At 40.8% G+C, this 16,223-nt stretch overlaps 2 protein-coding genes across 3 annotated transcripts in view; both read right to left on the reverse strand.

Annotated features, from left to right (window-relative positions):
- The window catches only part of LOC117722882 (carboxylesterase 1D), a 30,730-nt gene extending 29,831 nt beyond the window's left edge, over positions 1 to 899 (reverse strand). Inside the window, exon 1 of the mRNA XM_034522148.2 lies at positions 741 to 899. Within this exon, the coding sequence (XP_034378039.1) occupies positions 741 to 792 (52 nt within the window). The 5' untranslated portion in view covers positions 793 to 899. The remainder of the gene's footprint in view (positions 1 to 740) is intronic.
- A 5,420-nt stretch (positions 900 to 6,319) lies between these two features.
- Positions 6,320 to 16,223, reverse strand: part of LOC117722884 (carboxylesterase 1E) — a 30,100-nt gene continuing 20,196 nt past the window's right edge. For both annotated transcript variants that reach the window (XM_034522150.2, XM_034522149.2), the window contains exons 10-14: positions 15,942 to 16,022; positions 15,558 to 15,705; positions 8,416 to 8,547; positions 7,395 to 7,467; positions 6,320 to 7,125 (exon numbers count right to left, since the gene is read on the reverse strand). In XM_034522150.2, coding sequence (XP_034378041.1) covers positions 6,954 to 7,125; positions 7,395 to 7,467; positions 8,416 to 8,547; positions 15,558 to 15,705; positions 15,942 to 16,022 — 606 coding nt within the window. In that variant the 3' untranslated portion in view covers positions 6,320 to 6,953. The remainder of the gene's footprint in view (positions 7,126 to 7,394; positions 7,468 to 8,415; positions 8,548 to 15,557; positions 15,706 to 15,941; positions 16,023 to 16,223) is intronic.

Below are 16,223 nucleotides of genomic sequence, written 5' to 3' on the forward strand. Positions count from 1 at the left end.
CACCACCACCTCACTCCTCCCTTCTTTCCAGGTGAAACTACAACTATGGCTGTTGTCCCCGTCTCTGCACTGTCCTGGCCTTCTGACTAGCCTCATTGTTTCCTCTTTTACATTGTCCCTGTGGCCTGTCCCTGCCTTGTGGGAGCTTCAGAAAAACATCATCATCTCAATTGTCTGATTTAAGCATGTTGAAATTTCTATTAACTCATTAAGTTTTCAGCTAAACCTTTTGCGTACTTCTTAACCTAACTTATCCTCCAGATCCAGAGCAGAAGCAAACACTCATTATGTCTTCAGTGAAAAGGGTGCTCCTGTCATCTCTGCTTTTGAGGTGGGGTCCTCTAGGCACTGTATCACCCAGGCATTGCAAACTTTAGGATATCAAGTAGGAGTTATTGATTAAGAACCAGCCTTATATCTGGCTCCTGAGTTTATGCTTCCAATGATCCGGTCAGCCTCTCTCTATGACCTGCTTGCAACTTGACTCAGAACCACAGGAAAACAGACTGAGCTTTCTACAGTTCTCCTGTGCCTCTTATAGCTGAGTATCCGTGTGTCTGACCTCTTTCATGTCTCTGTGAGAGTCAAATTCTTTGGACTTCGATGTACCCCTTCAAGTGCAGAAAGCAAAACTCACCAAGAGACCGGGACTATTTTGTCCACAGCATTGCCCATTGTGCCCAGAACAAAGACTGAAAATGTACACACACACAGACATTTGTAACCCAGAAAGAACTTACCCCAAGCTGTACATGCAGCAAGAAAAAGCCAGACGAGAGGATAGAGGCCCATTGTAGAAGGACAAGGGCACCGTGGGTCTGTGAGCTAACTGCTGCTTTAGAATTGCTTCTGTTGTGGACCTGGGGGCCCGCCTCCTTAAGTCTTGCTCAACCAGCTCAGTTATGTAATCTAAGATGAAAAAAAGTTCTCCCTTGCAAATAGCTCCCTGGGTGTCAGTCAGGACCTCCAAGCCACGCCTACTAAGACTTTACCCACTTTTATTGAAACAGTCAGTGCCCCATACTCAGATTACAAATGACCAGAAACCCATCCAACAGCTTCTTACATAAGCAAGTCTCCCTGCAGCGCTCTCACCTCAATCCAATGCACCTTGACCTATCGAGAGCAGACAGCAGTAGGCAGGTGTCCTTTTACAAAGCTGAACATTTTAGAATACTCCACATTCCCACTCTGCTCATTTCTTGACCTCCCTGGACTGGCATTTCCTAGAGTCCATATTCTCAAGTTAGGAAGGAAACTTACCTTCAAATGATCCCTAAATTATCTTTGTACTATTCTTGTCATGTGACTAGGCTGGGCACAGTGCATACTCAGGTTCAAGGAAATTTACCCTTCAGAGAAAGAACCTTTGGATGTAATGTTCATATAATAAACAAACTCTGATGGCAACAGCCCCTGTTTCTAACCATCCATGCATGCACGTATACACCGATTCTTCAAACATGTGCCAAAGTGCACGCCCTCCCATTTTATGGCAGTGTACAACAGTGGGTGAGTTGGTGCATCTCTGTAATTGCTGGCCCTAGCCTGTTCCAACTGTGTAGCCTCTTCATGCTTTTGTGATTGGGTACCTCTTTTCATTCCCTTGTTGTGTATTTAGTTGTTTTACCTAATCATTTAGTTTTAAGTTCTCGGTGTGCATTACTAAGTTATTTGTTTGATTTTAGAAATCTTTAATTTCTTTAAGATCAAATCTCTTCAGCAGATCCGTTTTGGAAAAAGTTTCCATAAGCTGATAAAATAATAGCCATTCTACAGCTCTGGGAGAGACTATTCTGTGAATTTAAGTCCACTTGATGCATAATTATATCTTCTAAAAGACATAGACCGTAGTTAGTCACGAGGTAGAATTTTCTCCAGAACTACTTTTGTTTTATCTGGGTCCTGTATGTTGCATTTGCATTTTCATTTCATTTAGGGAATTTTATACTTTCTCCTTCTTCCCCCTATTTCTTCAATGAATGAATTTAAATTCACACAGTGGAAAGAGACAACAGAATCCCACAAATTATATTTGTGTTGCTCACCATGAGCAGCAGAGTGCTTTGTGGGTGGAGTCAATTATAACCCCTCAGAAACCTTGATCACCAGAATAAGCTGGCGTGGGCAGCACCACTGTTGTTTTTACAGCCATACCCGGCGGAACTGTTGGTGGTGTGCATCAAGGTGGTACGCATAGGTTTGTTTTGCCTGCTAGGAGGAGTGGAGTTGTGGTATGCTGTGCTGTTACAACATACACACAGAGTGTGATGGGTGGAAATGTAGAGCTGAAACTGTATCCTTCCCAGCCAATGCTGGTACTGGCAAGTCTCCAGCTCAATCACATTGCCTCACTTCCTATCAGATCTGGCTGGTTTCCTGCTGCACATTTCTCTTGGTAGGCTGCTGCAACTTTGTGTTTTGTTTTGTTAGGCTTTGCTTCACTTGTTTGTTTTTCTTTTCCTCCAGAGTAAACAGGTTCTCAAGGCTGACTCCAAGGAAGTCCCTAAACAGAATTTTGCTGTGAGTTCATGGAGACATGAAAAGAATTTCTGGAAGAATTTCTCTCAGAGTAGCAGTTTAAGACTCCAATTCTTTTTTTTTAAAGGTATTTTCTTTATTTACATTTCAAATGTTATCCCCTTTCCCACTTTCTCCCCTAGAATTCCCCTATCCCACCCCACTCTCCCTTCTTCTATGAGGGTGCTCCCCCACCCCACCCAGCCACTCATGCATCCCTGCCCCGACAATTCCCTACCCTGGGGCATCTAGCTTTCACAGAACCAAGGGTCTCTCCTGCCACTGATGCCCAACAAGACCATCCTCTACTACATACATGGCTGGAGTCATGAGTCCTTCCATGTGTACCCCTTTGTTGGTGGTTTAGTTCCTGGGAGCTGTGTGTGTGTGTGGGGGGGTCTGACTGGTTGATATTATTGTTCTTCCTATGGAGTTGCAAACCCCTTAAGCTCCTGCAGTTCCTTCAGTCCTTTCTCTAACTCCTTCATTGGGGACCCTGTGCTCAGTCCAATGATTGGCTGTAAGCATCTGCCTCTGGATTTGTCAGGCTCCGGCAGAGCCTCTCAGGAGACAGCTATATTAGGCTCCTGTCAACATGTACTTCTTGGCATCCACAATAGTGTATGGGTTTGGTGACTGTATATGAGATGGATCCCCAGGTGGAGCAGTCTCTGGATGGCCTTTACTTCTGTCTCTGCTCCATACTTTGTTTCCGTATTTCCTCCTGTGAATATTTTGTTCCCCTTTAAAGAAGGACTGAGCATCGACACTTTGGTTTTCCTTCTTCTTGAGTTTCATGTGATCTGTAAACTGTATCTTGGCTAAGCTTTTGTGTTAATATCCACTAATACCTTGGTGTGACACTAACCAAGAAAGTGGAAGATCTATATGACAAGAACTTCAAGTCTCTGAAGAAAGAAATTGAAGATCTCAGAAGATGGAAAGATCTCCCATGTTCATGGATTGGCAGGATTAATATAGTAAAAATGGTCATCTTGCTAAAAGCAATCTACAGATTCAATGCAATCTCCATCAAAATTCCAACTCAATTCTTTATAGAGTTAGAAAGAGCAATTCTCAAATTCATTGGGAATAACAAAAACCCAGGATAGTAAAAACTATTCTCAACAATAAAAGAACATCTGGGGGAATCTCCACCCCTGACCTCAAGCTGTATTACAGGGCAATACAGATAAAAACTGTATAGTATTAGTACAGAGACAGGCAGGTGGATTGATTAATGGAATAGAATTGAAGACCCAGAAATGAACCTACGTACCTATGGTCACTTGATCTTTGACAAAGGAGCTAAAACCAGCAAGCATTTTCAACAAATGGTACTGGTTCAACTGGTGGTCAGCATGTAGAAGAATGCAAATTGATCCATTCTTATCTCCTTGTACAAAGCTCAAGCCCAAATGGATCAAGGACCTTTACATAAAACCAGATACACTGAAACTAATATAAAAGAAAGTGGGGAAGAGCCTTGAACATGTTGGCACAGGGGAAATTTTCCTGAACAGAACATCAATGGCTTATGCTCTAAGATTAACAATGGACAAATGGTATCTCGTAAAATTTCAAAGCTTCTGTAAGGCAAAGAACACTGTTAATAGGACAAAACAGCAATCAACAGATTGGGAAAAGATTTTTACCAATCCTACATCCAATAGAGGGCTAATATCCAATATATACAAAGAACTCAAGAAATTAGACTCCAGACAACCAAATAACCCTATTAAAAATGGGGTACAGAACTAAACAAAGCATTCTCAACTGAGGAATACTGAATGACTGAAAAGCACCTAAAGAAATGTTCAACATCCTTAGTCATCAGGGAAATGCAAATCAAAACAACCCTGAGATTCCACCTCACACCAGTCAGAATGGCCAAGATAAAAGACTTAGATGACAGCAGATGCTGGCGAGGATGTGGAGAAAGAGGAACACTCCTGCATTGTTGGTGGGATTGCAAGCTGCATTATTGGTGGGATTGCAACCACTCTGGAAATCAGTCTGGTGGTTCCTCAGAAAATTGAATGTAGTATTGTCTGAGGATCCAGCTATACCATTTCTGGTCATATACCCAGAAGATGTTTCAACATATAACAAAGACATATGCTCCACTATGTTCATAGCAGCCTTATTTATAATAGCCAGAAGCTGGAAAGAACCCAGATGTGCTTCAGCAGTGGAATGGATACAGAAAACGTGGTACATTTACACAATGGAATACTATTGAGCTATGAAAAGCAATGACTTCATGAAATTCTTAGGCTAATGGATGAAACTAGAAAATATCACTACGAGTGAGGTAACCCAATTCCAAAAGAACATACATGGTATGTGATATCCACTGATAAGTGGATATTAACCCCAAAGCTCTAATTCTTTCTTATTGTGTCTGTGTCACTGCTGAAAAAAAACCCATGATCAGAGCATGAGTTTCCTATACACTTACTTGAAATCCCCAGTCTGTTCCATCCAACAGTTGTGCTATTACTCAGTCTACATGGGCTGATCATTTTGTCTCTTGTTAGTGGGATTTTTCTTTTCTGAGGCTGTAAATTTTGTATTTATTAATTGATACAATGTCTACAAAACTAGAAACTAAATAGATGCTATCTGTGAGTAAATAGAAGCATGGTTGGGTTTTGTTAGTCTGATGAAATCCCCATTCTTTTATGTGGTGTATGTGTGTATACACAAGTGTGGGTGCTTCTGTGTGTTTTAAAGAGCTTGAATATTTGTGGTACAGTATACAAGTAGTATAAGATATATATAGCATAGGATTTTTGTTCTCTTTCTAGCTACCACAGTCCTCCCGACTATGCTCATGTTAGCCAGCCCTTTGTTTATGCTTATTCTGAAGGGCTTATGTCTTGCTCAGTACATATACCCTTCACAGGCATCTTTCCCATGCTTTAATTTTCTTCAGTCAGATTTCTGAGACTTGGTATCCAGGAGCTGCTAATTTGAATGTGGTACTCAGTCCAGTTACCAGAATTTTTAAGAGGATCCTGTGGGTCCCTGTTCTGGAGGGTGTCCCACGAAGATCTCCAGCCCGGCTGGGTACAGGAGTTTGGGCCAAGGGGATAGAGTGTGAGCAGGGAGGGGGAGTTGCCTTCTCTGCTGCTGCCTCCCAGTCACTCCCAGGTGCTGCACTTGTCCCTCTGCACTGAGCCAGTAAGAAGCTGGCTAGGTCCTAAAGGCGCTTCGGTAGAGCAGATCTCTTCCCAAGTGTTACAGCTCTTGCTACAGAAACTCTCTGACACATAGATAATTCTCGCATACCTTTACTTCTCCCAAATAGAGCTCTTATATACAGTTTTGGGGTGGGTCAGGGTCTGGTAGCAGATAACGCCTATTGGCTTGGTCTGAGAGTTTGAAGATACCTCATCTACATGTGGGAGAGCCTGAGGCACTGTTCCTCATGACTGATGTCCATAGACCTCTCTGTGGGAGGGGCTGTGGAGGGCTGAAGCTAAATGAAAGGAACCAGGGCCCGGGAGCAGAGCCAAACACCTGCCATCTGATTGGGGTCTGGGATTCCAGGCCTGTGCTCGACCAGGCGCCCAGCTGCCTCTCACAGCCCACTGCCCCACAGGAAACCATGGTTTTATATATTGGACTGCAGATTTCTCTGTGACCTTGCCCTTCCTGAACATCAAAAGACAGCTAGTAACACTACCCAGGACAGTTTCCTATACATCTCTCCCCAAGCTGTATGCTTAATGCCCCACCCCCAAGCCTCAATAAGTCTTCACCAAACCTTCACAAACAAACAAACAAACAAACAACAACAACAAAAGCCTGTACTTTTTAATTTCATTTTTCATTTCAGATTTCATTCATTAGGATTAGAAAATCTGAGCAGGGCCTCATGCCTTTCTGATGTTTCATACCTGCTCTGGATTTTTCTCATACACTTATCATAGATATACACGGAAAAATCAGTTTATGTGTGTAACTTCTGCTTGGATCTGTGATTCCAGGAGCTCTCCTATTATCCCCCACTTCCCCTTAACAACTCACCAAACCCTTTAAAGTAAATGTCTTCATGTATTGATGTCATCACTCAGAAGCAAAGAGAAAGTGAACCAAAATCCCCACTCCTTTCCCCTGTGCTTGTCTTTAGGTTTCTGGATAATCAAAAGCTTTCTCTGCAGAGGTATCTTCCTGTGACATTGCCTCTCTCTGAGGAGCACAGATTCATCTCCAATCTAGGATCTAGGATATTTATTTGATTTATGAAACAAAATTTATTTTTCAAATTGAGTCCACATGTGCAAATATTCTCTCCCTGGCCTCTGCCCACTCCCACCACACAATTCTGCAGTCTCCCCAAACCCTTGGCCACAATCATCTTCCATGTGAAGTAGTCTCATTTAGACTCCCCTGAGACTGAGGCTGAGGCTGGCATAGCCTCCCATTCACAGCTCAGTGTGTCCTGTCTGCAGTGGCTTCTTAGCCAGAAGCTCAGTCCAGAAGGCCACTTCTTTATCTTTCAGTCTTTGGGCTTGTTGGGTGGTGGCTCCAATCTGCAGATAACCTTCCTTCTGGTCATACTCTGGCCAATGCGGCAGCCCCTGACCATTGGGATTCCTGGGAATAGAATCAAATAGAATTCCTTAAAGCTGTTATGTATTCCCTACATTCCTGTGATATTTATAGAGTTCTCTGGTTTATCTTTTCTAAAGACCTGTGCACCACAAAAAAAAAAAAAAAAAAAAAAAAAGGAGCATCATTGTCAGAGCCCTGGGTCACAGGGTCGGAGACAATCACTTAAGTTTTAAAAGCCACCTCTTCCTTAAGAGTACCCTATTATGTCATCTCACCCATCAACTTGGCTCCATCTGGGTCACCAGACTCACCCATTCCTAGCAAAGTTTGCCCAGAATTTCATCATCATCTTGCTGAGACTGATCTCTTTTTCTGAGGTTCCACCTGTGAGGAATAAGAATAATCTTTTTGATTCAGTTCATGGTTCATGAGCTAACAAGAGCTGTATTACTCAGGAGATTTCTAAAAGAGTAGAGTCTGGGCTTTTACACCAAAGCTGAGGAATCAAAATCTTCATTGCTAGGGGATTGTGCTTAGCTGGTCTGTATTTTCTGTTTGAGAATAGCTGATCTACCACACAGCAGGCATATGGTATATTCTGGTGTGTGATCATCCATGTCCAATTTTTATCTACTTGATATGAAAATGCCACAGATGAAGAATTCTGTGGATCACAGGGCCAATGGGATTGCTGGGCCTTGCATCTTTTCTTATGCATTCCCTACAAACCCACAATTAGATGGACAATGGCCCTAAGATATGATCTTGGGAGCTACAGAGTATGCCATAAAAAGCCATGAGGTGGCTCACAGCCATGAATTATAGCCATTACTGAAAGTTGAGGTACTGAAAACATTTAGAAATGTTTTCTTAAATATTGTATTATTAATAACAATATAGGTAAAATATCACATGTAGCTAGGTATGCATATGGGCAGATCGATGCACATGACATTTGACTCATTCTTTACTCATATTCTGGTATGCATGTTGAGTAGGGACAGCTCGATCTCATCTTCACTCACATTCTGAAATGTCATTATGGATGGGAAATTCTTGTCTTCAAATGGAACACTTGGATGACTCATTTCTCTTGGTGCATTACTGATTAGGATCTTGATATAGAGTATTGCTGGCTGCCCAGGAGTATGTACCTTTTCTTATGTATGTTGGAGTGGGAGAAAGCCTGGGAACTTGATACCTGCGCTCATTTCTATTACACTGAGTTGAGAAACAAACATCAAGAAAGGAGAAGAAATGTGCTCAAGGTCACAGAAGCCTTGGAACCCGAAGCTCCTGATCACAAAATCAAAAGCAACAAAGCACCATTACCTCTTAAAATTGGGGCACCAAAGACAGAGTAGATTTCATCTCCATGGTCTCCTACCACAGTATCTGGTTTCATTTCCGATGAGAAGCTTGGGCGATATTGAAACTCATACATGTATGTGACAGCTCCAGCATCTGAGAAGACACAGGTTCACCCACCATTCATATTGCAAGACACAAACTTGGATGGTATCAAGGCCTTTGTAATCCAGGAGACCTCTGAGTATCAGTGCGAACAGAAAAACAATTCAACAAAAGGTTCTTAATGTGCTTAGCACTGTGTAGTTAGTGGAAGGAAGCAGTGATATTCATGTAAGGGGAAAGATTTATGAATGTACTTCACCCAGAAAGTACACTGGGTTGTTCACTGATGAGCCACTAGTGTCCATTCATTTCAAGATCCACACTTTGCTAGGTGTCCTCCATTCAGACCTGTTTTAACCATTCTTGGTGGTTTTTCCCCCCACCTGTTCAGAAAAACGTGAGGCACTTCCAAGATATTTGTCTGAAAGAGAGGGGTTCTAAAGATAAATACATGCAAACATGGAGCTCTCCGTCACTTTTGCCTCAGGAGTACAATGCTGGAGAAAGCTGTCTTTCATACGTAAGAGAGTAACAGCTTTCTCAGACAAGTCAAATCTTACAAACTCACCACTTACTCTTCTCTTTAAACACAAAGATAGAGATCGATAATGTGAGACAAATGAAAACACAAAGGTCAATGACACAGAACAGAGAACAATATTCAGAAATGGCCATGATGGTGAGCAGAGCAAGCTTATTCTCAGTACAGGGACAAAACAATGGGATCGTGAAATATAACTAAATCAAATGATAGTTATAGCCAGAATATCATCATTACAATGGGATGTACATTCCTGATCTCAAAGATATAAAAGTGTACAGTAGAGGGGGATGAAGTGTAGAGTTGTTCAAGGCATCCTAGACCAGAGCATCTATATGTTAGAGGATCTGAAGCACCAGAGAGGTAGGGTGTAATAAAATCACAAAGGGACTTCAATACCACTGTTAATGATGGCTCATTCAGATAGAAAATCCCCAAGGAAACAGATCTTTATCAGTATTTTGGGAAGAATCAATTTAATAGCTTTGCATGTAATGTTCCACCCAACAATACATATTATTTTCAAGCACTCATAGAACATTCTGTTGAACAGATCTTATGTGAGAACACAATGCAGTACTCAGATAATACAAGAAGACTGGAATCAGAGACAATGGTTTGAATTCTGATCACAATGGTTTGAAATCAGACATTAACACCAGAAACAATTTTGGACAGACTTACAGACTCTTAAAAAGAAACATGGTCCCGAGCCACTAATATTTCTGTTATGAAACTAAGGGGAAAATTTAAAGCATTTTGAAACAAGGGGAAACATTGGTGAAGAGCTTGCCACACACATGTGAGAATGAGTGTTTGGATACCCAATATGCATGTAAATATAGCCTGCCTATGGCATTACAGACTGGTGTGATTCTAACATGCTGGAGGCATAGATGGGGAATCTCTGGGGCGCTCTGACTAGTTAGAGCAGCTGAACTATCAAGTCCTGAGTTCAAGCCAGAGGCCCTATCTCGGGATATAAGGTAGAGAACAACAGAGGTCTGGCATTCTCATTCACACACACACACAGGTGTCTGCCCACACATATATAAACATTCATGGACATGTGTGTATATCACATACATGCATTTTTGTGCATGTGTGTGTACAAAAATGGTGCCATAGCTTGTCAAAACTAATGAGATATAGCAAAAACAGTTGTATGAGAAACATTCATAGCATTAAAAAACTACATTCTAAAAAGAAGAAAACTATCAAACAATCTACAGTTACACTAATGGGATCTAAAAGAACAACAAAGTAAGCCCAAGGATAGAAGAAAGAAAAAATAATCATGCTTGGTAAAAAGCAAGGGCCTGGAGAGTTGGCTCAGCAGTTAAGAGCACTGGCTGCCCTTCTAGGGGACCCGGGTTCAATTCTTAGCATCCAATTCTCAGCATCCACATGGAGGCCCACAACAACCATAGGCTGCTGTAGTTCCAGGAGATCTGATATCCTCTCCTGGCTTCCATGGACACAAGGCATACATACATAGACATACATGAAGATAAAACACCAACAAACATAAAACTAAGTAAGTTTTTTTAAGTGAGTTCTGAAGCTATATGAAAATGTCAAGGAAAGTCAAGACAATCAAGAGGTTTTTTTTTTTCTTTTTTAAGAAAAGCCAAACTAACAAACTTAGTTGAACTAAGAAAAAGAGAATATTTACACAAAGGAAAGACTTGGTGCCAGGGAAGTAGAGTGGAGTCTAAGAGAGTAGTACAGACTATTTTAAGACAAAATAATATGTTGTCCATCCAGTATAGTCTACCAAAAATGAAATAAGGGCTGAAGGGTTGGCTTAGTAGAAATGAGGAATGGTGTTCTTCCTCAGGACCTGAGTCCTCAACACCCACATAGGGCATCTCCAAAAGATTCAATACAGTCTTCTGACTTTTACAGGCACCTGTACATGTACACACACACACACACACACACACACACACACACACGATCAAATCAGTGACAACATTAACCTCCTATCAGTGAACATTCCAAGTTCTGATGACTTCCCTTATGGGTCAAACTAATCACTTAGAGAAACCAGTATCAGTCCAAATATTCTCTTTAAATTTCTTTTAAAAACAAAGAAGTGAGAATAGTTCCAGGACAGCATTACCTTCAAACTAAAATAAGCGAAAACATTATAAGAAAAACACACCATATTTTCTATAAGTGTACATGCAAAAGCACTCAAGAAAATGCTAGTAAGTAAAATGTAAAGGCACAGCTAAGGGCTAATCCAGTTTCATGCAGTAATATTTATTACTGAGATATAAAAAATGATTCATTCTTGTGATGTCTAGCATTACAGACTGGTGTACAAAAACCAGGTGGTCATCTTAATTAAGGCCAACCTGGTCTACATAGAGAGTTCTGAGCCAGCCTACATAGTAAGGCCCTGTCTAAAAAAGTAAAAACGAAGTAGACACAATACCCACATTACACAAAGTGTTCTGCCAGTTCTGTGTAGTTCCATAAAAATTACAATGTCAATATTCGCAGATATAGAAAAAGTAATTCTAAATTCATATGAAATCACATTGCTGAGAGTAAACATGGACACATATGGGCATGTGTGCACGCACGTACCTGCACATGCACCTGCAAGCACTCACGCATGCACACACACAAATGCATGCATGCATGCACATGCTAAAGGCAATCATGGGTAATAAGAACAATGCTTAATGTCTCATCTAGTATTTCCATGCTGTGTTAAACCTCACATACTTAGAATAACAAATTAATTGCACAACCACCACCACCAACAACAACAAAAGGTAGACACACTGACCAGTAGAACCCCAAATGGAGCACAACATGTACCCAAGAACACAGGTAATTTGATTAGAATATGGCATGACTCTCCATTTCATTAGAAAAATTAGTGTTTGATGTGTCTTTCACCTAAAATTAGCATAGTCTGTATCATGGATTTTCCATTGTTGCTATACATTCCAAGAAAAAAGAACACACAATTAGAAAAAGAAAGTCACTTCAGTAATCGATGTTCAAAAAAGTGGATCGCCACATGCAGAAGTGTTAGACTGGACATTTATCTTGAGTGATTTACAAAAGAAAAAAAGATAGAAAATTGGTTTGTAAGTCTAGTTCCCATAGGGAAACTAAAACAGCTATAAGAAAACATAAAGAAAAACTACATGACGTTGGCTAGAACATGGCTCTCTGGGTTTGATCCCAAAAGTGGAGACCACCCAGGCAAAAACTGTAAAATCAAATAAATATTCCACTGCAAAACTTATTCACAGGTGGGAAACATAATGAATAATTCATGTCTGATTGTGTACATGCATGACTGCATGCATCGAGTGTGAGTGTGTGTGGTGTGTGTGTGTGTGTGTGTGTGTGTGTGTGTGTGTGTGTGAAAGGTGGGGCATATTTTCAAATGATACAGGCTATAGAGAATTACTTTACAAAGTATTTAAGGAATGTAAAGAATCAACAGCAAGAAAAAAGCAAGCAAACCACCCATTTACTTGGATAAGGATCCAGAGCAGGGTGTGGAGTGAAGGGCACACCTGTAATCTAGCACTTGGGACACAAAGACATGAGGATGCCTTGGCCTTGTCTAAATAGAGAGACCTTGTTTCACAGAGAAAAGAAAATGGTAAGGACCTGAGTAGACATTTTTTGAAAGAGGGATAAAAGTAAAAATAGACAGTAAATCAATAAAAATTGTTCATATATCAATGATCATTTATATAATACAAATTAGCACCACACTGAGCTAGCATCTTTCCATGACTGAAAAGCTAATAACAACAAGTAGTGTTGGCAAGGGTAAAAAAACAAGGAAACTCCCTCATACAATGAGTGTGCTACAAAACACAAGGACAGTGTTTGAGGCATGTTAAAAATGGAATTGCCACATTACAGATCAATCCCAGTTCTGGCACTTATCCCAAAGATTTGAAACCACTGTGTTGAAATTATATCTGATCCATAATTATACTGCTCATCAAAATCAAGTTATGGTATTACTATGTGTCCACTAATAGATGAATGCATAAAGACTGTGTGGCATAGTGTGGATGGAATAATGCATGCTCTTAAACAGGAAGATGCATAGCCATTACAGCAAAGCACGTAAAGATGGAGAATTATATGCTAAGTGCACTAAGTCAGATCTAGATAGCTAAATACACACATTATGTACATGGGGCTACAAGAAAGAGCTCAAAACGTCAAAGAAGAAAGGGTCAGAGGCTGGAAGTCAGAAATGGGTAGATTATCATAAAATCAGAATCATTCTGTTCATCTTTAACCTTTTTTATTAAAGTTGTCTATTTGTGTTTTATATTGGAGTTGGCAGATCACAGTGCATGTGTGGTCATAGGACAACCATGTGAGTCCCAGGGACTGACCCCAGGTCATCAGGCTTGGCAGCAAGAACCGCTTCTGCTGAGCCATCTCACTCACTCACTCACTGTTTTATTTTTGAGTTACATTCTACAATATGATAAACACTGTTGATAAAGAGTATTTAAAAATGGTGAGAGAAAATGTCATTTTCACTAAGCACAAAATTTGCTGTGGTAGAAAATTTACAGTAACTGTCTTACATTGACTCATAAACTGCAATATCACTTAGTATTTATATTATTAAATATTTTTTATTATTGTTGCATTTGGATAATAGCTGTCATATGACTACATAGGGTCATTCCCTGTCTCTCTCCTCATTGCAGTATTGGGTTCACCCCTTTTCTTCTCACCCACAACTGGGGAAACTGAAATAGCAGCAGGTGACGCCCATAGCTACTTTAAGTTATGGGTGCAAATAGAAAATGTAAACCTCCTTGGAGGGGTAGATAGATGCTTCAGTGGTCAAGAGGACTGGCTTCTCTTCTAGAGGATCCAGGTTTGGTTCCCATGACTTTCTTCTGGCCTTTGCCAGAACCAGCAGAAACAGGACATATACACACAGAGAGAAACACACTTGAACATGAATATATTATATAACTATATATAAATTATTAACCAGCAGTAATTATTAACATTAATTTTTAATTAATAGTAGCATCAATATAAGCTATCAATCAATAATTAACATTTATGTCAATATTAACAATTATTTACTGATATTAATCATTAATACCAATTATTATTAGTTGGTATTAATTAATTTTAATTAATACCAATGTATTAATAATGCAATCCACATGGAAATAAATTATAATATAATTATAAATGAAATATAATATTAAATGTTTAAAAAATTCTCCCAGAAAGTTAGGGTTGTGATTAAGTGATCAAAAGTTGGGAGTGAAGAAGGGCTCCACAAATGGCAACCCCAGAGGTCCTCATCCCTAGGGTGAACTTATTATCCCGAGGTTCACACCCATGCCCAGTTGTTGCGCGCACCTCTTCTGTGTCCCCTTCGCCCGCGAATAAGGACACGGAGGCAGTAATCGGGTATCACTACAGACAAGGCTTTACTTCTTGTAACAGCAAAAGTGGAAAAGCCCCCAAGCCCAGGAATGGCACTGCTATATATACCCTAGAGTGGTGTGTTCACTTCTGATTGGCTGTTCACTCATCACCCCATATTACTCCCCGGGATGGGCAGTGACTTTGGCGCGCCTTTTGCCTTTTGCACCTGCACAGTCAGTTGTTTACAAGTGGGAGGACAGGATGTCCTGCCATCTTAGCATTGCGGCTCCCAACACCCAGTACTTGGTCACACAAGAAGGTTCTGTGACAGACCTCAGCCTGCACACAGTGGCACACTAAGATGGACAGAAGCTAGCCAAGAACACAGAGTGTCTACATTCGTACCCTACAGGGGTTTCCTCCCTCATTGACCTCCTCGGTTGTAAACAGCCTTCCTGATTCTAATTCTGCCCTCTGTTACTACTCTAAAACTAGCTTTGTATCAAACCCCTGTAAAACCTCACCCAGTATTTGGTCTCTAAACCCATGTACTAGCCTAATTTCAGATAAGGAACCTGTGACCGATGCTACTGATACGACACTTCTTCCTGTTCAGTCTGGCTTCTGTTTACATCCACCATCTGTCTCTTTACACCTAAGGGCTCTTTGTCTGGTTACCACACACTGTTCTGCTGACCTGTACAGCAGGTCATCTGGATCAGGTTTAGCCTAATGGCAAGTGGTCACTGGTAGATTAAATACTCTATTCGCTTACTATTCAGATGGGATTGCCTTGGGTTATGTGTTCTGCTGGTTTTTCAGCCTTCCCCAGCCCCAGCTCCAGTGAATCTATGCTTAGCCAGGTATCAGCCTCTGTGCCTTCCTCTGTCACTACCTCCTGTTCCAACTCATATTTTCAGGAATTAACTCCCATTTACTCCATTGCATTTCAGTGAGTTCCACAGATGATACTGGCACAAATACCAAGATAAGGCAAAGATGCAGTCTTAAAGGCTTGATGTTGGCAGTTTCACATCTGTAAATGTTTGGGGGTAAGCCAGTCACAGAGAAAAGGGTAAAATAAGTGTCTCTCTCCTGTTCAACCTCAGGGACTCACCTCTATGTCCACGGGAGATAATCACAGATGGGACACCGAATACCACATCCCCAATCAATTCTAGAAATTGGTCTTTATTTCTCCTTGGGTCATCTGCATCTCTTAAATATTTCTCAATGGCCACTGGAATCGTATCCTCAGGGAGGTTCTAGAATGGATAAGGAAAGTGACAACATGACTTGTATGACTCCTCTGGCTCACTCATTGACTATGAATCTCTTGAGCCCTGAACAAATCCTTGGTAAGGATATGGGAACATCAGAAAATTGGGCAAAGTAAGAGGACTCTATTCTTCTCCTGACATTCTGTAGGTTTATAATTTGGGGCAAGTTCTCAGCTTTTCTTTGTTTCTCAACCAGTTGCCACAGTCCCAAGAGTACTTACAAGAAGAAAAGATGACTTTTTCAAGAGCGATGTGGCCGTCATCTGGTTCAATTTCACATCAGAGGGGGGATAGTTCATCATCTATTTAAAAACAGACATTATCAGAATGAACCAAATAGGCAAACTATAACAAAGCAAAGCAAATTAAGATATTAGGTTGGGCTTTGATGGGTATGGCTGCTTATGAGCTTTAAAACAATCAGGGAAACGTGGATTTATACAGAAATCCCCTCATGAAAATTGATACTCTAAAGATGTGTATTGATCAGGCCAGGGGGCACA

Source organism: Arvicanthis niloticus, chromosome 18 (genome assembly GCF_011762505.2).
Source record: "Arvicanthis niloticus isolate mArvNil1 chromosome 18, mArvNil1.pat.X, whole genome shotgun sequence".
NCBI lineage: Eukaryota > Metazoa > Chordata > Mammalia > Rodentia > Muridae > Arvicanthis > Arvicanthis niloticus.